The 24,208-nt window shown below is 49.8% G+C and overlaps 9 protein-coding genes across 9 annotated transcripts; 4 read left to right on the top strand and 5 right to left on the bottom strand.

Annotated features, from left to right (window-relative positions):
- Window positions 1-339: 339 nt before the first annotated feature.
- On the bottom strand, window positions 340-4,840 carry FSUBG_967 (regulatory for the arginine catabolic pathway; the record flags this gene model as incomplete). Its single annotated transcript, XM_036688207.1, has 11 exons — window positions 340-387; window positions 438-1,831; window positions 1,884-2,079; window positions 2,154-2,453; window positions 2,838-3,295; window positions 3,356-3,490; window positions 3,539-4,134; window positions 4,185-4,388; window positions 4,437-4,629; window positions 4,682-4,780; window positions 4,831-4,840. 11 exons carry the CDS (start codon window positions 4,838-4,840, stop codon window positions 340-342), a joined length of 3,633 nt encoding a protein of 1,210 aa, XP_036543553.1.
- Window positions 4,841-5,993: 1,153 nt separating this feature from the next.
- FSUBG_966 (sugar transporter) lies at window positions 5,994-7,811 on the top strand (the record flags this gene model as incomplete). Its single annotated transcript, XM_036688196.1, has 6 exons — window positions 5,994-6,390; window positions 6,438-6,898; window positions 6,957-6,983; window positions 7,045-7,297; window positions 7,346-7,387; window positions 7,441-7,811. 6 exons carry the CDS (start codon window positions 5,994-5,996, stop codon window positions 7,809-7,811), a joined length of 1,551 nt encoding a protein of 516 aa, XP_036543552.1.
- A 242-nt stretch (window positions 7,812-8,053) lies between these two features.
- On the bottom strand, window positions 8,054-9,379 carry FSUBG_965 (uncharacterized protein; the record flags this gene model as incomplete). The annotated part of the gene is made up of 1 exon (XM_036688185.1): window positions 8,054-9,379. The coding sequence occupies one exon, from the start codon at window positions 9,377-9,379 to the stop codon at window positions 8,054-8,056; it is 1,326 nt and encodes a 441-aa protein (XP_036543551.1).
- Window positions 9,380-9,788: 409 nt separating this feature from the next.
- Window positions 9,789-10,720, bottom strand: FSUBG_964 (D-arabinitol 2-dehydrogenase; the record flags this gene model as incomplete). The annotated part of the gene is made up of 2 exons (XM_036688174.1): window positions 9,789-10,103; window positions 10,154-10,720. The coding sequence occupies 2 exons, from the start codon at window positions 10,718-10,720 to the stop codon at window positions 9,789-9,791; spliced, it is 882 nt and encodes a 293-aa protein (XP_036543550.1).
- Window positions 10,721-11,710: 990 nt separating this feature from the next.
- On the top strand, window positions 11,711-13,999 carry FSUBG_963 (transketolase; the record flags this gene model as incomplete). The annotated part of the gene is made up of 3 exons (XM_036688163.1): window positions 11,711-11,877; window positions 11,933-13,046; window positions 13,097-13,999. 3 exons carry the CDS (start codon window positions 11,711-11,713, stop codon window positions 13,997-13,999), a joined length of 2,184 nt encoding a protein of 727 aa, XP_036543549.1.
- A 397-nt stretch (window positions 14,000-14,396) lies between these two features.
- On the bottom strand, window positions 14,397-15,240 carry FSUBG_962 (uncharacterized protein; the record flags this gene model as incomplete). Its single annotated transcript, XM_036688152.1, has 2 exons — window positions 14,397-14,757; window positions 14,837-15,240. The coding sequence occupies 2 exons, from the start codon at window positions 15,238-15,240 to the stop codon at window positions 14,397-14,399; spliced, it is 765 nt and encodes a 254-aa protein (XP_036543548.1).
- A 1,465-nt stretch (window positions 15,241-16,705) lies between these two features.
- On the top strand, window positions 16,706-17,905 carry FSUBG_961 (ring finger; the record flags this gene model as incomplete). The annotated part of the gene is made up of 1 exon (XM_036688141.1): window positions 16,706-17,905. One exon carries the CDS (start codon window positions 16,706-16,708, stop codon window positions 17,903-17,905), a length of 1,200 nt encoding a protein of 399 aa, XP_036543547.1.
- A 626-nt stretch (window positions 17,906-18,531) lies between these two features.
- Window positions 18,532-18,993, top strand: FSUBG_960 (RING finger domain protein; the record flags this gene model as incomplete). Its single annotated transcript, XM_036688130.1, has 1 exon — window positions 18,532-18,993. The coding sequence occupies one exon, from the start codon at window positions 18,532-18,534 to the stop codon at window positions 18,991-18,993; it is 462 nt and encodes a 153-aa protein (XP_036543546.1).
- Window positions 18,994-20,098: 1,105 nt separating this feature from the next.
- On the bottom strand, window positions 20,099-21,008 carry FSUBG_959 (GTP-binding protein rho2; the record flags this gene model as incomplete). Its single annotated transcript, XM_036688118.1, has 5 exons — window positions 20,099-20,389; window positions 20,460-20,651; window positions 20,711-20,716; window positions 20,770-20,848; window positions 20,977-21,008. 5 exons carry the CDS (start codon window positions 21,006-21,008, stop codon window positions 20,099-20,101), a joined length of 600 nt encoding a protein of 199 aa, XP_036543545.1.
- Between the last annotated feature and the right edge of the window lie 3,200 nt (window positions 21,009-24,208).

Genomic DNA, 24,208 nt, shown 5'->3' with positions numbered 1-24,208 from the left:
AACGCAAATATCAAACGCGTTTTCCGAATATCACAGTCGACTCTTGACGGGTCTCAGATTTCAGGGTACAAAAGATTCATTTGGAATTATCTTGAAACTCCCATGAAATCAAAGCCAAGTCTCAATGCACCTACAATCGCTAAATATCACCAAGAATATCAACTGCACACCTCCCAGTCTGTCTTTGACCCATTAGTAACTCCGAGTTTCATAAATCATATCCTTCATACAGTTGACAAGGAGCATTTGTAGAATTCCTTCAGATCGTCGACTCTCCATTTTGTACTCCAGCCACTCTCTCTTTCGATCCGATCCAACATTTCCAAGATCGCTTTATGCTCACTCGGATGGCTCATGCATCTTCCAGCAATCCACAGCGGTTGCACACTATTCGTCCAGGCCCCATGATGCTCATTCGACATACTTATACCACATACCTGCCTTGCGTGCCAAAGGATACTTCTTGGTTTGGAAGCATGACCTAGTCGTACTGTCGACGGTTGGTTTTGTAGCATAAGAATCGATGCTGCGTGATGCATTTGATTCCCTGACATGGCAGCAGGGTTCGAGTACAAAATCGTTGGAAAGGGTGAGGACTCGTTCGAAGGGATTGTCATGATGGGATGCAATGGAGCTGGGCGGTCTTGGTACCATTCAGAGATATACTTCCATAACTTGAGCCATCGAGTCCGAAACTTGGCTTCGTCGCGAGTTGGATCAGCAGGGGAGGCAGCCAACAGATCAAGGACTTGAGCGGTGAGGTACACAGCATAATTAGCCCAGTCCTCAAACGTTGAAGCATTCTTAAAGAGCTCAACATCGTTTTCGATCGATAACGTCTTGGAGGCCCAATGGCAGATGGGAATGAGAGTCTTGACAGATGATATGAGGCCTCCGCAGATATCCATACGCGCAAAGCACCAGAACAAGGCTTGTTCTGTCCCTCCTACAAATCCATTGATGCCAACAGCTTCCATGAGGCTCGCACAGCCATCGAGATGTCGCTGCCATGCCTTCGGTGAACAGCTCAACATCTCCAGCACACAAAGGATAACACACGTGGCGATAACAGCTGTCCCGCGGGTCGGCAAATGTGGTAGGAGCATATGAATGGCTTCTTGGTATAGGGCGAGGCTACGGTTCGTCGGTAGCGTATGCTTAAGTTCGAGTTGTCGTGCTGAGAGGGCCAGCATTGAGTATCGCAAGTGTTCATTGTCTTTACTCATTGTAGGGATAATCTGCTGGAAATGGCGGTCTCGATCGAATTTGTCGAGCCAGGGAGCAATTTCGTCAAAGTAGTTCTTCCATAGCGAGCATTCCTCCTGCTGAGAGAGTAGAGGTGTCTGCGAGGGCTGAAACTCTAGTATTGGGATCGTGACCTCGGTCTCTTCCAAGGAGACGCCCCCTGAGCTGTCAACCTCTATATGCGGCGTTGTTGATCTTGTTGGGGCAATTGATCGAGTCTCTTGGATGAGGTGATTACGGAGTGTCGAGTGTAGCTCGTGGTAGGCAGAGCCTGGCAAGAAGATACCATCCTCGGAGACGCCCTCAGGGGTAAATGCTTGCATCTGATCAATGTACGGATAGTCTGCTATTATGTCGATTGGGACTGCCTCCATGGAAACCTGCAGGGCAGGATCAATGTCGACTGAGGAATGAGAAGATTGCCCGTTCTGGCTGAAGTAAAGTAGGTCGGCTACGGCGTTTTCGGTCTGGCGCTGTGATGTCGGCGATGAGATATCGATTGCTGGTGGTCGCTGTATAGAGACATAGCCACTTGGCGTATTGTTTGCGGCGCGAGGTCTTCCGCCGACGATGAGATTTGAGCGACCTAGAAGAATGTCAGATCTATAAACAACCCATGATGCAGATTGAGTTCATACCAGAAGTGCTTGTCCGTGCACGATCTTCACTAGTCTCGTTATCCTCCTCCTCTGTCTCAGCACCATTGTAATCACGAATGACTTCATCCGTCACATCCAGAATCTCAAACTCCCTTGGCTGCCTCCTCCTCGCCATCTTCCGCATCGAAGGATGCCGCGCATTTAAGCATTGAGCATGCTCAGCTCGAAACGCAATCTTGAGGCCCCATTCGCAAGACTCATTGCGACGACGACACGTTCCGCAGGCTGGCCGACTCTCATCGCATTTACGCTTCTTCCGCCTGCAATTGAGACATCCGGAGCGGGTCCGCTTGTGCTTGATGGGTTCGGACCGGACTCGGGCCCGGGATGCGGAGGGACGGTCCATAAGTCAACTGTAGCCGGAGTTGGGATCTCAGGTGAAAATTGGGTGATATGGCTAGGGTATTGGGAGAACGGGTGGAGATGAAGGTGAAGGCGAGGGTCAAGATGTCCAAAAGTTGGAGAGGCAGGGCAATTGTAGACGCCAAAATCTGGGGTTCCGACCTGCCATACCAAAAAAGACTCGTGATCGGCAAATGCTCCAGAAAACTGTTAGAGGGAACTAAAGTACTGGTATGATCAATTAATTCCCTGGTAATTGATGCTAAAACGAATAAAAATGCGAGTCGTTGCTGGTTCCCCGACAAACAAATCTTCAACTCGAAGCATTCCTCAACTGGGATTAGTTCACCTCCGCTTACAACTGCCCTTTGTGCCCTGGACAGGCAGCGTGACGTTGTTTAGTGGATGGACAATGCTCTTCACCCTGGTCTGCCTTGACTGTACTTGGCTAGACCACCATCATCACCAGGATAAAGATATTCCCCAGGAACTTGTAAGCGAAGAAACAGTTCAATCCAATTGCCGACTGCGCCAATCACCTCAATTGGCTCGAGTATCCAATCCATCGCAAAGACCTTCCAGAATGCTTACAACACCAAGAGCTCCAGGGTCAGGAATACCGCCCTCTTCGTCAAATCGGTCCTGTCCAACGTAGCTCGCCCGTCCCAGGGCCGCTACCATCTTCCGTGTACTCTCAGCGCCCTTGCGTGCCTCTGCTAAAGCGGCCTTCAGGGAACCATCCAGAGAATAGTTCTTGACAAACGGTATAAGTGCGTCCATTAGTGTGCGGTGGCCGGTTCGCGCGGGTGTGTATCTGCATAACTCGTCTAGGCCGCTTTGAAGAGCTTGTTGTATGAACTCAGAGACTGTAAGCGAGGAAGAGTTGGCAGTCAATTCTAAGAGTCGGTTCGCTACAGCGTTGAGGAAGATGGCGTAGATAGCACCCGACGTGCCGCCCATGCTCCTTTCTGCGGTTGTCGCTGTTCGGCGGAAAACTTGGCCAATGTCGAGAGAAACTGCGCCGTCGTTTTCAAACTCTTTTAAGAGACCTGCACATTGACAAATCAGCATTGCTGCTTGTCAACTGACGGATGTTCGGGGGGACATACCAGTGACTCCGTTCAGAAGTGTCTCTCCACAGTCTCCATCACCTGCAAGCGTATCGTATTCTGTAATCTTTGGTTCATCCCTTGCTGTGGTTCGCGCTACTGATTCAATGAGAACCTTGACAAGTGATGTCGGCACTGCGAATGATCAGTCGATGTTGGTAGATGGCTTCATCTTCGGCTTACCTTTGACTCCCGTCTCCCTAGTATTGGCCTTCGCAACCGGGACTATGGTCTCGCGCTTCGATACAGACATCTTATCAGTTACCCAGCCGTGAATCGAACGTGGCCAAGCAGGTGCTGTAGTGGGAGCGTCAAGCAAGTCCGTCAACTCATCGTCGAGTGACAGTAGAGTGATAGAGAAGCCAGGCCCGTCTAGAGACGTAATAAAGGTGCCGACAAGACTCCTTTCGATATGTATGCTTCTTTGACCCAATTGCTTTACCACCTCATCCGCGACAACGCCAATCTCTAGGACGCTTAAGCCGCCCAGGTTGTTGACCATCAAAGCTACCCGCTGCCCCTTGCCTGGCTGCCACATACTGGCTTTGGGAGTGAACATCATGCTCAATGCCTTCTCAACCGTAACCTCCAAGCTCGTGATTTCTTCGCGCTTGACACCCGGCTCGTTGTGTATTCCCATTCCGAATTCGAGTTGGTCGTGGGGAAGGGCTTCTTGAGTCACCCGCCCGGGAACGCTACATCGATCGAGACTCGCTGCGACGGTGGCCATTTGCGAAGCGGCTTTTCTTGTAATAGAGGCGACTTGCTCGAGGCAGGCTCTGTGTAAAAAGGTAAGCATTGGCTTGGTCAGTGTGATGGATATGCATACCCCTGAGCTGCCTTTGCGCCAGCGATCTTATGGCAGAAGACTGTCCCAGCAAGACCACGCTGACCAACAAGCGTGTTTCCCTCGACTGAAACATCATCTCCCACGATGACCATCTCAACCTTCTGTCCTTCTGCCTTTGCCTTCTCTGCTGCGAGGCCAAAGTTAAGCTTGTCGCCCGTGTAGTTCTTGACGATCATCAACGATCTACCACTGATTAGCCAAACACTCGACTCTTATGGGGCATAGGCGTACCCTTTTGATGACTTGACAATCTGTAGGCCTGTGAGGATCTGTGAAGCGGAAGGGGAGGCAAAGATCTCGCCAGCGACCACGACGTCTAATGCTCCTTCGCCGATGTATCCTGCGTGTGCGGGTTCGTGGCCAGAGCCTCCGCCAGAAATGAGAATGACTTTGTCATTACTATGATCCGTTCGTCGGTAGAGTACTGAAGAAGCCGTCAGTTTATGCCTGTGTGCTGTTGTAGATCATGGTCTCACCCTTTTCTGATGCGATAAGACTCAACGAAGGGTCGTGAAGGATGCAACTCCTGAGACTTCGCTCGACTGAGTTGGCGACGCCATTGATGAAGGTCTTTCCTGAAGCTTTTTGTCAACAACTGGCTTGTCTTGCTTCCACAAGCACATACCGAGTGTCATGATTGCGAGGAGTGTTTGTCGTGTGTGATGGCGCCGATGTCACACAAAGCGATAGCACTTGGCCAAGCACGAAGATTTGTTTTCTGGGATATCATCTTTGATGCCGAATAGCATCTTTATCTTATGGTTCTCAATATGGCGTTCCCAGATTCCTAATTCGACCATGGTTCTGATGCTCTTCGCGATAATGTCAGCAAAACATCAAAAACCATTTGGTTATATCTAGCAACGAATCAGATAAGGGAAGTATACGCACCCTTGGAGAGTATACAATGCGCGAGGTGTAGAGTAGGGCAATTGCATGCGAATTATTAGTGCCGCCCCTAGAGAAAATTCCGTTGCCCATTCTAGGGTGTTACAGTGAGGAGTAGAGATGGGGAGGGGAACTCCAGCTTGCAGCCGATCTTGGTAGGTCTAAGCGGACCTCGACAAGCATTGGATCCAATTGCTCTGACATTCTTTGTTGATCAATTGAACAACTTCCAGAGTTTTTGTGAATGTACTTGTCTCATCTGACATTGAAGCATTTGTCTTTCTTAGTTGCACAAATAATTGACTACCTATTATTTGTGGCTGCATCAAGAAGACGCCCTAATAAGGAACCTACGCTTAGGCACACTGCAGTTGTCCCGCCTTAGTAAGAAAACCACAAGTCTTCCACTACAACATCAACTGGATGCACAGATATTTTCGCTACCTAAACCATCCATCTTCAACGACACCCCCAATTCACAATTATCGTATCATTCCATCGGCTACGATCTACATTTTCGCAAAAACAGGGCAGCCCGCAAACCCCATCCCTGAATTCGGCTGCCTAGATGCCCCATATTCTCTCCAGCGCTTGCAAATGCCTCACGTCTCTCGAAACCGGAACCGTTCGTCTAACCCGCAAAACCCCCAGATGATCCAATGTTACGGTACAGTGGACTCCCCACGGGGAACTGGCGCCATGTCACGGCCTTGGAACGAACCTTGTTTCCCGCGAGTCAACAGTTGATCTAATTTTCTCGTCGCCGAGTTGTCACTTCGGAGCAGTATATATTGATATGGAGTCGCCCCATCTTTTACTGTTGCGTGACTTATAGCATCAGCATTGGTTGTTGAATAGCTTCTTTCGATCTCTTCACTTCTTGCCAACTCACTCTTCATCATGACGATCCTTGTTGGAAGACCTTTGGACTGGGCCATCACGGCCACAGCTGGTTCTGGCTTCCTCCTCTTCGGTTATGATCAGGGTGTCATGTCTGGCCTGTTGACAGGTACTGCATTCACCAACACTTTTCCCGAGATCGACACCACGGATGGTGGCAATGGCAGTTCCTCTCTTCAAGGAACGGTGGTCGCCATCTACGAGATCGGTTGCTTCTTCGGCGCCATCTTCTGTCTCATCTTTGGCGAGTACTTTGGTCGTCGCAAGTGTATTATGATGGGCTGCGTTGTTCTCAGCATCGGAGCCGCTCTTCAAGCATCAGCTTTTGGAATCCCTCAGATGATCGTTGGTCGCATTGTAGCTGGTCTCGGAAATGGTATGAACACCAGTACCATCCGTAAGTTACCCCTGACTCCATCACAGATCTCAACTAACAGTCTTTAGCTGTCTGGCACTCTGAACTCATGAAAGCCAGTAACCGTGGCAAGGGTCTCGCCATTGAACTCGCAATCAACATCTTCGGCGTCATGCTTTCATACTGGGTTGACTACGGCATGTCCTACGTCAGCAGTGACGCCCAATTCCGCTTCCCCCTTGCCTTTCAGATCTTCTTCGCCCTCTTGACCTTCATCGGAATCACTCTTCTTCCCGAGTCCCCTCGCTGGCTCATCAACCATGATCTCCACGACGAGGCACGCGAGGTTCTTTGGGCTGTGCGCCGAGATGCCAAGTCTATCTCCAAGGAGGATGAGACTGTCAGCCGCGCTATTGCTGAGATTCAGCATGCTATCAATGAGGAGCGCGAGGCGGCCCAGACGAGCAGCTTCAAGGCTATGTGGAAGAATGGAGAGCAGAAGTTCCTGTACCGAACAATGCTTGGTATTGGTGGACAGTTCATGCAACAGGTAAGGCGTCAATCTGCTGTTTCCTTCATGGTTCCTGGCTAATACGCTCTTCAAATAGCTTTCTGGTATCAACCTTATCACATATGTAAGTCCCCTGAACCGAATTGTCATCAGTATAGGCCCAAATCACTAACACCAAGTTATAGTACGCCCCCGTCATCTTCCAAGAATCAGTCGGCATTTCCCATAATCTAAGTCTTCTTCTCGCTGGCTTCAATGGCGTCGCCTACTTCTTCTCTTCGCTTATCCCCATCTGGATCATTGATCGTCTCGGTCGCCGCAAGTTGATGATGTTTGCTGCCGCTGGTCAAGCAGTCTGCATGGCTGTCTTGGCTGGAACCGTGTCTACTGGGCAGCCTGGACCTGGTATTGTGGCCATTGTCATGCTCTTCTTGTTCAGTAAGTCAGCCCCTGAAAAATATATGGGCCTAACTAACTCCATGGTAGACTTCTTCTTTGCTGTTGGATTGCTCGCCATCCCCTGGCTCTGTAAGTCAACGCTCCCCAGTGTCTCCCAGACTAGCCCAACTAACAAAGTCCAGTGCCCGCCGAATACGCTCCCTTGGCCATCCGCACTCGCGCCGCCGCCCTTGCAACAGCCTCCAACTGGATCTTCACCTTCCTCGTCGTCGAGATCACTCCAGTGTCCATCAAAAGCATCGGCTGGAAGACGTACATCTACTTCTGCATCTTCAACGCTTTCTTCGTTCCCCTCATCTACTTTTTCTACCCCGAGACTCGACTGTTGTCTCTCGAGCAGATCGACAAGCTCTTCACTGGTCCAAAGGTCTTGCTTCACTGGGATCACAGCATGGGAGTCCCTGGAGAGGCTTCTGAGAAGAGCGCCGGTGGTGAAACTGGTGAGACTGAGAGCAATGAGAAGTTTGAGACTGAGGTTCATATGAGGGAGTAAAACGGTGGAGGGACTGAACTGGATGAAAAGGGGTCTCTTATACACCTGCTAAGTTTGGACATGGTCGATACAACATTCGATTTATGATCATTTAGTACTGTATTATATACGCAATCGGATTCGCAAAGACATAAGTCAACCATTCCATTGATATTAGAGAAGATGGACTTCAGCCGTCTTTCAGAACATAAAGGCACTCAAACGCGTGGTATGCAAAGACTACATGGTATCTTGCCAATTTACTATTTCCAAGGAAACCAATTGGGTTTCTTCTTCTCGTTCTCATGCTTCTTCTTCCATTCCGTTTCCTCCTGTGCCATCCAAGCCTGCATCCTCATACACTTCTCTTCCATCTGTGCATCCGTCAAGAACCCACGTCCACCGTCTTCAGCAGTATCCTTGTCCCGGGACCCCGAGTATGAACCCTTTGTCACACCCAACACATCACAGAGCCCCTCAGACTTCTCCATGAGCCATGTTCCATGACGGAGGCCATCGCGCCAATGTGGAGGTAAGGACTTGTATCCGAGCAATGCTCCTAAAAGAGCACCGGCAAAGCAGGCGTTTGTGTCTGCATCGCCGCCTTCCATTGTCAGATCTGTGATGAGCTTCTCAAAAATGGCAAGCTGTGAGCATAATTTTCCAGAAGACTTGAGTTGGCGTAGTGCTAGTCGAAGCAGCAGGATACCAGAGCCAAATGTCTTGTAAACGTATCCGATCTTGTAACTCTCATCCAACTTGAGATCCGCGAGAGATTCAGCTGCCGCATGCTTTCTGAACTCGTCAATGTCCAGGCGGGGCTCTTCTTTCTTGTCTGGATCCTGCAATTCTTTTTCGCGGAGCTCGTTGTACCATGTAAGGCCGGTTTCGATCAACTCATCAACCTGTTGTTCTTCGTAGATCTCGCCGAGGACAAGGCCACGAACAAGAGCCGTACCAATGGCGCAAGAGACCACGCATCTGGGGTCAACATGTGTAACGACGGAGAAATCCGCTGCGACCTTAAAGGTCTCCTCAACGGACTTGGTAAGACACATGAGGCCCAGAGGATGTGTTCTCATCAGGCTTCCATTGGGCGCAGCATTGTACTTCCCCGTCACCCAGAACTTGCGTGCCGTGCCCTCAGGATCATCTAGGTAAGATTTACTACGCACGATCCCGCCGACTGTGCGTCCAAGACCAAGAGGCAGGGTATCCAGCGCTCTCAGTCCCATACGCACCCAAACTGACAGTCTCGACGCAAAGTCTTGCGGGTCAAGCTTCTTGCCATCGCTATGGAGGAAGGAGAGCAGTATCAGAACAGCATGATCGGTGTCGTCAGTCCATTCTCCAGTGCGATGGAAATTTCTGTGGTGGTCGCGTCGAAAAGGCGTTGCATTTTCAGCAGGGAGAAACGTAAACTTGCGGTCGGGATATGCTTTTGCCGAGATGTCGGCGGACAGAAACTCAGTGTATAAGCCAATTGCGTCTCCAAGCGCTGAGCCGAAAATGGTACCGACGATACGATCTTGGAGGTGCAAAGGCTCCAGCGCCTTGTGTGCATTGTCTGAGAGGATTATAGAGGCCATTGCGATTGATTGTAATGTTTTTGATTAAATGGCACGACCAAATATGGGTAGTTGTCGCCTTTTATATGTGTTCAGCTGAGGCAGCCAAATTACTGAAACAACCTCGCAAGGCTTCCGCGACTAACACCGGAGGCTGAATTAGCGCCAGATTTTGGTGGTGGCAGTGTGAACGCCATAGACTAAGGTCACCTGGCGTTCGAATAGCTCAATGAGGTAAATAACTTTATCTATTTTTCATGCGGCCTTAATTGAGCTCAAAGATGGCTTTTGGGTGTTCATTAGTAAAGGTCTCGGTTCTAGATGTAGTGGAATGGGCGGTCAATCAGTTGACCCCCGGACCGTTGGACGTTTCTCGGACATCCAGCAATCAAATCGTAAAGTTTCTTGTATTGACAAACGCTCTAATCAATCATGCAGATGCGCAATGTCCTCCATCGACCCTCAAATCCGCTCCATGAACGAATGAAGCACCCTCGGACAGCAGGAATACAGCTGGTGCCTTGAAGTCTTCAGGAGCACCCAAGCGGCCCAGCAAAGCACCCGCCATCCATGTCTTCTCAACCTCGGGGTTCTCTTGAAGCAATTGATCCGTCATGGCAGTTCTGATGTATCCGGGAGACAATGTGTTGACTCTAATACCGTACTGACCCCATTCTTGAGCGACCGATCGGCACATTTGTTGAACAGCAGCCTTGCTGGAGTTGTAAGCTGTGCAAGAGAGACCCTATCCCCTGTTAGTCTGTCGGTATGCTTGATGATGCTTTGAGGACTTACTCGGTTGGCGATGTTGCCTGACATGCTTCCAATGATGACGATGCTTCCAGGGCTGTTCTTCTCTCGCAGAACGCGTGCTGCATACTTGCAAGTGTTGAAGACACCAGTTACATTGACTCGTAGGATACAGTCAAAGTCGGCAGCTGGGTAGTCCAGCGCCGCAATCTGTTGCTGAATGCCGGCACAGGCAATTGTTCCCCAGAAAGGCGCTCCAGACAGGTCAGCCTCAGCAGCGATCTCCTTCATCGCTGTCTCGACGGACTGCTCTTCTGTGACGTCGCATTTTCGGTATGAGACGGAAGCCTTGTTGGCTGTGGCGATCTTGTTGAGCCGTGCCCACTCAGCTGGCGATGGCTCCTCGAGAATATCGAGGCAAGCTACACTACCGCCGGCCTCGACAACGGCAATGGCGAGTGTGATACCCAGACCACGAGCTCCGCCAGTGATGGCGACGGTCTTGTTCTCGAGAGAAAAGAGCTTGAACGTTGATGCTTTTGAGGCGGCTGTTTCTCTAGTCTCGGGCACATGGGCCGGGAGCTCAATGTCGGATACGATAGCGGGAGCCATTGTGACGGTGAAGTTGTATGGGTATCAACGAGGTCGGGAAAGAATGACAAGTGAGGAAAATAATTGAATCTGATGGGAGACAAAGGTTTTGGAGACGCACACTCGTCAGGATATACCATGGACGGATATCCATTTCTGGAGGCGCCGAAGATGTGTCGAGTCAAGCATTACCGTCATGGGGTTCCTTCGGAAGGTCGATGCGAAGAATGATGTGTCTCAAATTGAGTTTGAAGCGTGATTCCTGGTTGATTCGACGAGGCAATTGTAGCCGGAGGTTGTCACATTGGATCTCACTCCGACAGTCGTGGTCTTCACGAAGATGCAGTATTTCCAGGCTGAGAGAGGGGGGACAAAAAGATGTGGTCGGGTGTTGGCAAGACACAAATACCGGAGTGTCTCCACTGTGTCTTAGCCCCTGAACTGATCGTTTGTTTTTGTTGGCCTTTGGTTCTACAAACAAGTCCGGTTGTTTCTTTCACCTAGCAATCTCTGTCAAATGCAGGTTCCCAGAACTGTACAACACTGAGGTGATTACAGACGACACACTAACCTCATCAGTATTTCCGTCCCCCAAACAATTGCAACCTTTCTCCACACGAACATGATGCGCCAATACCCCAAGCATCAAGTCCATGGCAGTTCTAAGCGCAATCTCGACTCTAACCTCAAGAGGCAAAGCCGTGATCTGGTGCCTCCAACTTCCTGATTCAGAACCCGATCCTCACTCAATCCAATAATGTCAAACTCATCAAGAACCCCACGTCAAATGGCAAACGCACGATATCCCCACGGCGCTTTCCCCTGCCCTGTTGGGGTAACCCGGTGTGCCATGGCCACAATGAACATGACCGTCGTTATGAGAAAGATCACGCGCAAAAGATGCCTTTTTCGAAATCTCTATAACTCAAGAGGCACTGTCGATGCTTCTCAATTGCACTCATCATCTACTTGTCCTGTAAGAGCATCACAGAGTCACAGATCCAGTCCAAGATGGCACCCAGCGCAATCACCCCAGAGACACAGGAAGAGCCTGTAGCTCTTTCCAACGTTGTCAAGTTGATCAAGAACGATGATGCAGAGACAATTGATCTTGCCCTTCGACAATTTCGCTGCTTGATCGCTGATCTTTGCGAGCAGTTCAAGGGCGGTCACCCTGGGTAAGATTTACAAGTATTGGAATGCGTAAAATGGCATATACTGACTTACTTACAGAGGTGCTATGGGTATGGCGGCCATTGGCCTCGCTCTCTGGAAGTACGTGATGCAGTACTCTCCCAACGACCCTGACTACTTCAACCGCGATCGCTTCGTCCTCTCCAACGGCCACACATGTCTCTTCCAGTACACATTCCTTCATCTCACAGGCTACAAGGCCATGACTTTTGAGCACCTCAAGTCCTACCACTCATCCAACTACGACTCATTGGCGCCCGGCCATCCTGAGATTGAGCATGAGGGCATCGAAGTAACGACCGGTCCCCTTGGACAAGGTATCGCCAATGCTGTCGGTCTCGCCATGGCGACTAAGAACCTTGCGGCAACTTACAACAAGCCTAACTACGATCTCATCAACAACATGACTTACTGCATGATCGGCGATGCTTGTCTACAAGAGGGTGTGGCCCTTGAGGCTGTTCAGCTGGCAGGCCATTGGAAGCTCAACAACCTGGTCGTCATGTACGACAACAACCAGATTACTTGCGACGGTAGTGTTGACCTCTGCAACACCGAGGACGTCAACGCCAAGATGCTTGCCTGTGGTTGGGACGTTATCGAGGTGGAGGACGGCTGTTTCGATGTCGAGGGTATCGTCAAGGCCCTCCTCAAGGCAGAGGCCAGTACCGACAAGCCCACCTTTATCAACATTCACACCGTCATCGGAGTCGGTAGCAAAGTTGCCGGTGATGCCAAAGCCCACGGTGCCGCTTTCAGTCCCGATGGTGTCAAGGCTGTCAAGGAACGTTTCGGCATGGACCCTGAGAAACACTACGTCGTCTCTGATGAGGTCTACGGCTTCTTCCGCGACCGCAAGACTCGTGGCGACCGACTCGTCGAGGATTGGAAAAGCCTTGTTGATGCTTACAGCAAGGAGTACCCTGATCTTCATGAGGAGTTCATGAAGCGCGTCGAAGGCCGCTTTACTGACGACTGGCGAAGCATCATCCCTGCCAAGGAGTCATTCCCTACTGCTCCTACACCTTCTCGAAAGTCTGCCGGTATCATCTGCAACCCCCTGGCTGCCAAACTCAAGAACTTCATGGTCGGCACAGCTGATCTGTCTCCCTCGGTTAACATGATCTGGAAGGACAAGGTTGACTTCCAGCATGTAAGTTCTCTCCTGACACAACCAATAGCCTGTCACTAACACAGTAATAGCCCGACCTCAAGACCACTTGCGGCATCAATGGCAACTATTCTGGCCGTTACATCCATTGGGGTATCCGCGAACATGCGATGGCTTCTATCTCCAATGGTCTCGCCGCTTACGGCAAAGGCACGATCCTCCCCGTCACCTCAAGTTTCTTCATGTTCTACATCTACGCCGCTCCCGGTGTCCGCATGGGCGCTCTTCAAAACCTCCAAGCCATCCACATTGCCACTCACGACTCGATCGGTACTGGTGAAGACGGCCCAACCCACCAACCGATTGCTCTCCCTGCTCTGTATCGCTCCATGCCCAACATCCTTTACATCCGACCTTGCGATACCGAAGAGACGGCCGGTGCCTTCATCACCGCCCTCGAGGCCAAGGACACCCCATCTATCATCTCCCTCTCCCGTCAGAACCTCGAGCAGTACCCTGAGTACTCTAGCCGGGAAGGTATTCAGAAGGGTGCTTATGTCTTCATCGAGGAGGAAGATGCCGACGTTACTCTCATCGGCGTCGGCGCCGAAATGGTCTTCGCCGTCAAGACCCGCGAGGTCCTCAAGGAGAAGTTCGGCATCAAGGCCCGCGTGGTCTCGTTCCCTTGCCAACGTCTCTTCAACTCCCAACCCCTCGAGTACAAACGTCAAGTCCTTCAATACCGCTCCAACGCCCCTCGAGTTGTGATTGAGGCCTACGCAGTCAATGGCTGGGAGCGATACGCCGATGCTGGTTACTCAATGACCACTTTCGGCAAATCACTACCTGGTAAAGACGCTTACAAATACTTCGGCTTTGATGAGAATGTCATTGCCCCCGAGGTGGCCAAGCTTGTCGACGAGGTCAAGGCAGAAGGGATCGAGAGCCTACGCGGCGAGTTCAGGGATCTCAACAACGTGACACACGAGCACTAATGATGATCTGGTTCAAAATGGGTAAGGAATTACGGCATGGGACTTGGAGTTTAATGTAGTTTGTTGGCGACACAATGGTGTTTTGCATAATAAAGCAATTTTGTTCTCTATACGCCGGCTCTGGATGCGTGATCCCGAATGCTTCCTCTCCTGTCCATTCATTAACAATGAATCCTGATTAACTTTTAGCCTGCAAATTCCATGCTCCATTTCCGAGCGCCATGCTGATTGCTCTCTTTGTTCTAATATATTGGTATCATCCGCAAAAGAAAAACACAAAAACAGCAAACGACTTTTGTCCTATAATCCCACGCCCATCGGCTTCCAGAGCCAGATGCCTGCACGCAATCCGTCACTTGTAGCGGCAGAAAGCCATAGCCTACCTTGGTCCCCTAACTCATCGCCGTCCTTGTGGGCGAATGATGGAGTCCGAAGGTGGCAAGGCTTGAACACCCTCCATCACAATCTCGGCCAGAGAACCCAACACCCTACGGTTGAGTACACGAGGCATGTTGGGCCATCGTTCCTGAGCCCAAATCGCGACACCATTGCCAGCATGCCGGGCCCCTTGAGCTAGATGGCCCCCTGCCTGGGCAGTGGTCGCCAGGGCATCTTGGGCACGCTGGGCAGTGTAGGTGAGCCCGCCGGCAAGGTTGTCGTATGACCTAACGAGGTTGTTCTGCGCAATCTGTGCGGTTGCAGCAAGAACTCCTTGAGGGACGCTTGTGCCAGAAGGGTTCTGGATGATCTGAGAGGTGCTATTTTAAGTTAGTTTTTTAGGTTCTTAAACATAGACGGCTCCGAGGGATAGGAGCCAAAAACAATCACAAATCATACCTCTGGCTATGCGCCTCTTCAGTCTCGCTGAGCATCGCAGCGCCAAAGTACCCTACCACTCCAGCGTCGTCGAACTGGAGCTCCTCCGATGAGGGTTCTTCGTCATCAGAGTCCTCGTCAGGGGCGAGTTCGTTCATGGAGCGATCTCGATGCATCGCCCCTCGAACGAGCGCCCCGTCGAGGATGTCGTACCCTTCCTCACGCTCTTCCTGGTCAGAGTTGTCATCCTCAAGCGGGACATCCTCTAGATCCTCAGGCGCTGGGCTGGACCTATTTTCGGAAGCGCCAGGCCCCCTCAAACTTTCCTGGGCTCGACGTCGGATCCGATAATCATTAGCCTGAGGGGCATTATCAGGCGCAGAGCCCGAAGACGGGTTGGTGCTGGAGGCGTAAGGGCTGTCCATTTTGTTTATCTAGTTCTTTGCGATAAGTAACTGCTTGTATCCGAGAGATTTGTTTGCCAAATACCTTGTAAAGCACTTTAATAAGTGTGAAGAGGGATGTGGTGATGGTGAAGGGGGGTGTGTGATGAGTTTGTTGGTGCGTAAGATGAAGTTTGTTGGTGGTGAAAGGGAAACAACAAAAGCTTGCAGAAGAATTATCAGATATACACTGATGAGATCCGTGAACAAGTTGGGACTGTCAGTCCGTGTGAGAGTTAGGTGAGACGGATGGCAGTGTCAGTGAATCTAGGGGCAAGACATCAGAACTTGGTCGATTTACGACCAATCGATGATTTGACATCGAATTTACTTCCAAAAACGAGATCTATTCGTCTCTCTCATATCTAAGTTAACTAGCGCAAAACCTGTATCCGTTTCACTTTCTTATTGTGTGGCTTAGGCCTCATGTTCACGATATCAAAGGCCATCGGTGCCCCTTTTCTTACAGCGTCCATCAATACTACCACCACCAAGAGACAAATGTACACTAATCCTGTTATTTCATTTGAGTCCTGTCTCGAATTTTCCATTTCCAAAACAACCGCCTTTTGGGCCGCCGAGGTGTCATAAAACTAAGTCCTCACCTACCGACTACTATAGTAACTTTTGAGTCAAGGTTCTAGTCAACGATATACTTCCGCTTCTTGATCTGCGCCACTACAAACCTTTCGGCGTTTAATTCTGCCACATGTGTGCAGTATTCTCCATTGCTTCCAAGATCTCTAGGTAAGAGGTCATTGTCAAGGCGGCCAAAGGATCCTTTTAGTTTTCAAGGGGGTTCTTTTGGATGATCTGCCTTAGTCTTTGGTTCAGGGCCATGTTCTATTCAACAACCGCTGCTTCTCGAGTGAGCCCCAGTCTCAACGATGCTTCAAAACGTGACTTCTTCTAATGATCAAGCTGAAGAGCCAATCCATACTGTTTTTTATTTTATCACCCATTTGGTTTAGAAATGCTGGTGGCCTTCAGGAGGTAAGATCACTCCTGACAGTGAACAAAGGTGCCAAAATGATTAGGTGGGCAGTCTTGAGGCCTACCGAGTCCATACTGGCCGGCACAGGTCTCTACTACATGCTTTCAGGTCTTTCCTACTTGCCTAGAAGTCAGGACTCAGAAGTCTTCTTGTTTCCCTGAAGGTGGCAACCTAACCTTCCTACCTAAGCTTCATATTTCAGAAGTTTCTCTGCGAACACAAAAGCCAAAATTGAGTCTACCTTGCCTTATACAAAAAGCATGGCAAAAGCAACCTGCTCTTTCTTCTTCCCTGCTTTGATTTTTCCAATACATCGCCTTTGTCTCTAAACTTCTCATTCTCATCTTTATCTTCCCATTCTCGCCCACTTCAGTCAGACCTATCTTTTTGGGTATTCTAACCGGATATTCTTACAGTCCAAACCCGTATATATACCTTCAACACTGTCTCTAGATGCCAAGAGGTCAAGAACTTCGAAGGGCCGGCCGTGGCCACCTGCGGGGAAGTGGTCGTCCCCAACGTGCTCAGGGCCCGGACGTTTGTGGTCCTTGCCTTGGCCTTCCGTTTCCGTATACCCCTACCGAGTTTCTTCACGTCCATGGTTTCACCGTTTGTTACATGGGGGTACACTCCGAAGAGCAACGATATGCGTCAGTCGTGGAACAACTCAAAGCAAAGGTGGCTAAGAGTGTGGCCAACCAAGCGTTTTACCAGGCATCCTATGATCTGCTTATCACACACAAGATACCTGCCGCCGACTTGCCGGAAGGGGTTTACGAAACCATCATCGAGAACTACAGACAGCTTCATAATACAGCCTTGCCAAAACTCAGGTATCTTCTGCAAGCCGAGAAGGAAAACCGAATTGTTGATCCGAGGGACGTTCTAAGCACGTCCATCTACAATCAACCGGTGCAGATAGCGAGGCAGGTACAAGTCACGATAGGAGATCGCCTTGAAAATTTCCGAGTCATTCAGTTTCTATTCATGCGTTATGGGAGATGGTTTCTCGGATACTCCCCTGGAACCTTTATTTTCCGATACTCGAACCCTTTGCCGTTCGCTGAAGGACTGAACATCACGCCGAGCATCATGAACTTCACATATGAAGGCCAAGTACCTCGAAGCTCCTTTGAGTACAGGCTACGTCTCATGACCCTCTGGAAGCCAGCCTCCGAATTGTTCTTCAGCGAGATTGCGCTCCTCTGCGGCAGATATCACAAAGCCCTCTTCCCGAGACACGAATACATACGCTCAAAACCGATGATAGTTCCTGATGATTTCAGAGACATCCTAGAAGACTGGACATCTTGCTCCCAAAGAACCAATTTTGTGTTTCCAGCCCAAGTGACCAGGATCTGCATTTGGCAGCATCCAGCAGCCCAAGAGGTTGCGTGGCTTATACTTCGACTCAAAGATGTGCCTGAAGTCTACGAAGGTGTTCAGTCGCTAGAACTAGAATATCTTCTCACAAATGTCACCGGTCTATCACTGCAAGTTCTTGCAGACCACTGGAACACTCAGCTGCAAACAATGGCGTGGCACCATTTCCATTATGGGAATCGTCGAGAACTCTTTATCTACGAAAATCAGGGGCAATCGGTAAGTCTTCAACCTTCCAGCACTGTCCGTTTCAGCGCTTCCCATATTTGAAATTCGATTTTGTCTGAATTTAGACAACAATTTCACGAACTCAGAGGCATCATCGTCTTATGACAAGCCTTTGAAGTCTGAGTTGAAGTTGGCTTGGGTTTGGGCTGGGCGCGGTCAAATATTTACCCGAACCGAATCAAGCTAACAATTTCCTCGTTACAGGACATCTGGAGCCTCTACAATAAGCAAACTTTCCAAGACGACTGTATCAACCCGAGTGTTAAGAATAACTTGCCCCGGTTGAGCGATTGCCGAGACGCACTCAAACCATACGATCATTTGATTCAGGAAGAACTGCGTCAGGCCCAAGAACGAGTCAATCAAGGCAGACAAAGTCTTGGTACAACCATTCAATGAGCTTGTCCCTTTCTCTACTGAGAATTAAGACGAATCGAGCCGCCGAACGATCATTACCGCCGATTCCCTTCGAATTTTAGTTGATTGTGCCATTGTTGCAGTACCATTGTCCTGGATATTTATGTCGTGGTCAACAACTTGAGACTCCCCCCGCCTGCTTCGCACCGCTAAACCTTACGATGTCCTCGATATTTTCTCTCCGCGGGCTTTTAACCCGTCAGCCTGCTTCTACAACGCAAACGACTCGTCTTTTCTCTACCACAGCGAACATGCTTGCTCGCACACCTCCCAAGGCCGCGCCGAAGAACCCCAATGCCGGCAAAGTCCCTCCTCGCCGAAAGCACGCAGCTCCTAAATCCGAAAACTTCTACCGCATCCGCACGCTCCGCCAAAATATGTTCTCTCCCGCTCCCCCTCCTCTACGAATGGCCCGTCTTCGATACCTCCGCCACTGGACCATCCACCGCGCTTGGCAACTCTTCCGTCGACAGCAGCACTTAGCAACTGAGCAGGAACGCTCCCGCATCTTCAGCGGCATGTACAATGCTTGTGAAGAGCTGCGCAAAACAGTTGGCCCAGGAAACAGAGACGAGGGCTACCTGTACCGTGTTGCTATGGAAAAGAAGGGTGTCTGGGGTCTTGACGCAATTCCCATTGAGTATGCTCGTTACCAAACAGATCACCCAGCTAAGAACGCTTGGAACCACGAGTGGAAGAGGAACAACGATTAAAGCTTTGTTTACTCTTTCGAACAGGGGAAAATTGTTTATAATAGAACGTGTACTGTATGTATGATAGAGCAGCTTTCAGATGATAGTAATTAGAAAGCCAATGTTTACGATTCTCGTTAAGTCTATGCAAGGGAAGGCAAGATACCACTTGAGGTCACTCAATCCTCTCAAAGACGCCGTGAAAAATAGCTACCTTAGTTATGTATGAACCACATTAGATGCAAAGATCATCACTCTCATTAAGTATCAGGTCCGTAAACGGCAGCACCAATCTCCCGTCGTCTTAGTCCATGTCATTGATTCACTCTCATCTTTCCAACGCTCGACAAAGCCACTTCTATGCCGCTATTCGATTATTAATACAGAGAGTGAATATGCGTATCTTAACCCGCTCGAACCAAATCATGCAAGTGTCCTTCTTTCTGCCCATGCGACCTTGCTCCTCTCCGATTTTTGTCTCTCCTCAGGATGCCAAGTATATAAAAGATGTTTCAGCAATTCCGCTCAGGTATTACGAGTGTCAGGTGAGATGATATGGCCAGTATTCGAAACAGATCCAAAATGCAGTTCGATCGTAATAAAAATGAGGGTGCGTATGGCTGGATGGTAGTCACTTGTTTGTGTCTGAAAAGACTCGATGAACGAGTCTTTACATGTTGATTGTCTGCTGAATAACAACGCCAGAAAGGAAACGTGATAGTGAGGATGTCGGCATTTGAGATAAGATCGGCCGTGGAATAAATAGATAGTAAATAGTATCGGGTCGGCCGAAGCGCCGAAATGTGATGCTGCCTTGAGCTTCAATTCCGTGATGATGAGTTTTGAGAGTGAGCGAGTGTAGAGTATAAGAAAGGAAGTTGTCCTCCTGGGGCGCCGAGCAATAAATCCTCTATATCCTAAATTGATTCCCTGATGATCCAAAAATCTACACTCGTCTCCAGTTGTCTGAACATATGTTTGATATTGCGGCCGAGGCGAAGTGGTGATCGTTCGCTTCAAGATAAAACCTAGGAACAGCTGCCTGATGTCCCTGGTATTGTGTGTGAGTACATCCAAGTGGCGTGGATGGTGGTTCGTTCGGAGGCGCATCGCATGGCTGACGGTTTTACAGCACAACGCAGCAACCGCCGCCCTCGCCCTTCTCAAAGGTCAGCAGGGCAGCACGAGTGGCAGCCTCAAATACGTCGTCGACGCCTTCGCCGCTCAAGCTGGAGCATTCAAGATATCGCTTTGCGCCAATTTCCCGAGCGATTGACTCTCCATCATGTTCAGACACAAAACGCATCGACTTCTTGCGCATTTCCTCGATCGCGACGGGGTCCTCTCGAAGATCTTTCTTAAGACCAACGAGAATAATGGGAACGCCGGTGCACAGGCGGGTGGCTTCCTCAATCCACTGCAGGGCAAACACGTCAGCTTTCCAGGGTTCATCACTAAGCGCATACCGCATGCCGAGGGGGCCGTACCTTGTGCTTAACATTATCAAGGGAATCTGGTGTGTCGACAGAAAATCCTATCAAGATGACATGGGCTTTGGAGTAGGCGAGCGGTCGTAATCGTTCGTAGTCTTCTTGGCCAGCGGTATCCCATAGAGCAAGCTGGACGGACTTGCCGTCTACTCTACAATCTGTCACATAGTTCTCAAAGACTGTGGGGATCTATATAATACGAAGTCAATAATCGTCGTCGCAAGGGTTACGTTATGGTCGAGGCTCACATAATGCTGCAAACAGGTTAGCAAGATTTGATTACGATATGTAGATTTGGAGGACTCACTGTAGGAAAGTAACCCAGCGTAAATACGCTCAGCAAACTGGTCTTGCCGCAGGCACCATCACCGATAATGACCAACTTCCTACGGTACGTCGTTAGTGATCTGATTGATGTTCAAACATCTTGAGCATGTGATGATTGGTGTGGCAGGGAGGAGTATCATTTTGGGCCGGATGGGGAGCAGAGCTTGGGAGCGCGATGAAGTCGTACCTGCGGATAACGTTGGTAGGATTTGCGCTCATGATGACTGAGTTATATGGCCTCGAGGCTGCGTGATGATGACGTTTCGAGACTAATCGTAGGAGGGAATCGGATCTGGAGTCTGCTACTGGCCCCAGATCTGGGTGATGCGTCGGTTGATCGTTGCCGTCGATTGATTATGGGTGGAAGAGCAACGAGCTACAGCGTTCAAGAGGGCGTCGTCGCGGTGATAACAGGAGGAACAAGCTAGGCTAGGCCGAAAGGGATTGGATAGGACAAGATTGAGTGATATGAAGGTGATGATGATTAATTGGAGAGTGAGGTCGGCTCGGTCAGAGAAATGTCGTCGAGATCTGAGATAGGACCCCTTATTTTTTTTGCCAACGGACTTTTTGGTAAGAGAATCGTTGGATGGGTGAGTAAAGTAACAAGGGACGTCCGGACCTGAATGAGCGCGCGGACGTGGAGCGAGGAGGACAGGGCCAGATGGAACCAGCCAGGACAGGAGCAGGTGCAGGCAGTACGTAAATACGGTGCTAGTATACAGTTCAGCTGCCAGGGTACTAATGCAGTGCAGTCCTGGGTTTGTGCAGTGAGTGAGATCAGCGCGTTTTTAATGGTGACGGGAGAGTAATGTCTAGGACGGAGCGAGTGCCAGGCCGCTGGTTGGATAAACAAGCTCATCAAAGAATATATAGATAGAATAGCAGAGAAACAAGAAAGAAGATGAAGGAATGATGTTTAACGGATTGGGAATACGAGACCAAGACTGACGAGCAGGGCTGATGATGGTTGATTGATTGACCGAGATGATAGGACAGTCAAGGACTTTGGTGAGGTGGTGCTGTTCTTTTTTTGTCAGACCAACCTGTTTCTTTCGTTAGCCTCAGTCTAAAATGGAGCTGAGGCGGACTGGACTGGGCTGATGCCCGTGCATCAGATTGTGAAGATTGTGTAGAGTTAGGTACCTTAGGTAGAAAAGATGAAACGAGTCATTCGAGATGTTAAGGAATGAATAGATCGATAATCTGATGCCAATCAAAGATATCCCCAAGAACCTAACGTTTAATAGTTATACTATACGCGGTAGATCCAAAGCTAGAGAGGCAGCCTCTTTTCTATTGTTGGAACAGCCGGGCTTGTTTACGACAGCGACGGACGGTGGTGGCATCGGTGATGGTGGAGAGCCCACCCGCGTTTCCACGGACTAACTGCACTGTACTGTACTCACTGTATGTGCTGAGGTGCTCCCCTGAACGGGTAGACCATGTGGAGCTTCGACGTAGAAAACGGGGCCGGGGGTTCTTTTTTAGCTGATGATGAGGTGAGGTCTAGTGGAGGACGACAGCCCTGAAAGTTGTCTAGTACGGGCAGGTTCTGTGACAGCTGGGCAGCATGAGTGGACTGCGCATTCTCACAAAGTGGGCTTCGACGGCATGAGTTGCTTCTTGTTACATGCTATGGCAAGTGGTGGTGTTGTCTGTGGTTGTTGATCGACATGGATTAAGGTACAGTACACGAGATGTGCCGGAGAATGGATCGTTACAACGGCATCTTCTGACATTCTGACTACGTAGCTTTAGGAAAAGTCACTCAGGGACTTCAATTGGAGGCTTTGTCATCAGCAAGCAAGCAGCATCTGATTAGCATAGCCCATCCCATCATGAGTTGATCATCATTGATGGAATAGGCTTGCAGCAAACAGCAAGCCCCCTGTGCTGCTGCGGCGGAGCATCCACAACTGTATATCCAAAACAAGTAATATGATTGAAGCCAGCTCGGTTAATTCTGACATTCTCCGCCCTGTACCAGCTCAATGGGAAGAATCTGGATAACTTAACAAGTAGTTCAGGGTCGGTTGCGAACTAAATTGCAGTGCCGTTCCGCCTCGGTAACCGTCATAAATCGTCACTAGAGATTCAGTTAGGTAAACAGAAGTCGGTGGAGAGTTCCGTCGTCATGCAGCCTCTCAGTTCAACTCAACTCAGCTCCGCCAAGCCAAACAAAACTCACGGACCCTTCTGTCATCTTCAATGCTCATATCATGTTCAACGAATTAGCTGTCTGTATTTTGTTTCTGCATCGATAGCTTTCATAGGCGACAGGGCCAAGGTGTCTTTCGATACGACAGTAACGACAGAATTCAGATCTAGACCAGCATATCAACAGGTCCACATCAAAAGTGCGTGCCCTTGTCTTTACTCGGAGGATTAAACCTTTGGGCTCTGAGATGCTCGTCATGCCAGCCAATCTCTTTGCTGGGATGCAAAAATGCATGGCCGCCGCCATTTGAGGCTGTGCAGACTAACCCACACCCGCCAGCCGGTAAGCTAAAAACAGGAACCAGACCAGCCCTGGAGCCTTGGAGCTCTGGAAACCAAGGGGCAGGACGAACTACTGCTTTAGCACTGACGCTTATTGCCTGTTGTGCAGCGATGATGGAAAAGTCCCCTAGAAATAGCAACTGAACCCTAGCTCGTGTCTCAAGACTTCATACCATGCTGCTTGAAGGCATTGGATGAGATCAACTCGATCATTTTGTGGATGATCCCGTTAATGCGCTCCATCGTCTTGGCTCCCTCACGCTTAGTTATGACATGATAATATGGATTCCGTGAGAAGAATCTCGGTGTTTGTGAGTTACGCCGGCGGTCCGCATTGCTGACGTTCGTATGTCTACAAACGTCCCTTCAAGGCCGTTTTCTTTTCTGACGTTAGTGTAGGAAAACTTCAATTCTCACATACGTGGATCCTCCATGACAGCATACGGGCATACGGGCATACCCGATGAGCTAGTTGGCCCGTCTCACTGTCTTTGTCTGCTTACGTCGAATGCAACAACGATGCCTCGTGGCCGATGTCACAGTGGGCGATGAACTCACTGCCCTACAAGGCTGCGGTGGTGTTTGCAAGCGATGCCACGATCCTTCGTCCCAATAATGCATGCATGGCTGCTTGAGTCTTACCTGCATATTCTCTTCGTCTGGTGGGCAGAGATCGCATCCGTTTACCCTTCCGATCACCTCTGATTTAAAGTGCGTGGTACTCCAAGCGGTATTTGTACGGGCAGATTTCAGTACTTGAGAATCATTCGTCTATGTATGGGCAAATAGCCGAAACATGTTGCGTCGTCCTCTCCCGTCGATGCTGTCCTCCGTCGTTTGCAACATGCATAGACAAGGGGCAACACGGTATCGTCTCGATTTGGTATCCTATCACACACACATGGGTTTGCGCGCCG

The sequence above is a fragment of the Fusarium subglutinans genome (assembly GCF_013396075.1).
Source record: "Fusarium subglutinans strain NRRL 66333 chromosome Unknown NRRL66333_c0000004, whole genome shotgun sequence".
In the NCBI taxonomy this organism is placed as follows: Eukaryota; Fungi; Ascomycota; class Sordariomycetes; order Hypocreales; family Nectriaceae; genus Fusarium; species Fusarium subglutinans.
The sequence above is the reverse complement of the archived record's forward strand: the minus strand, read 5'-3'. Positions and strand labels throughout refer to the sequence as shown.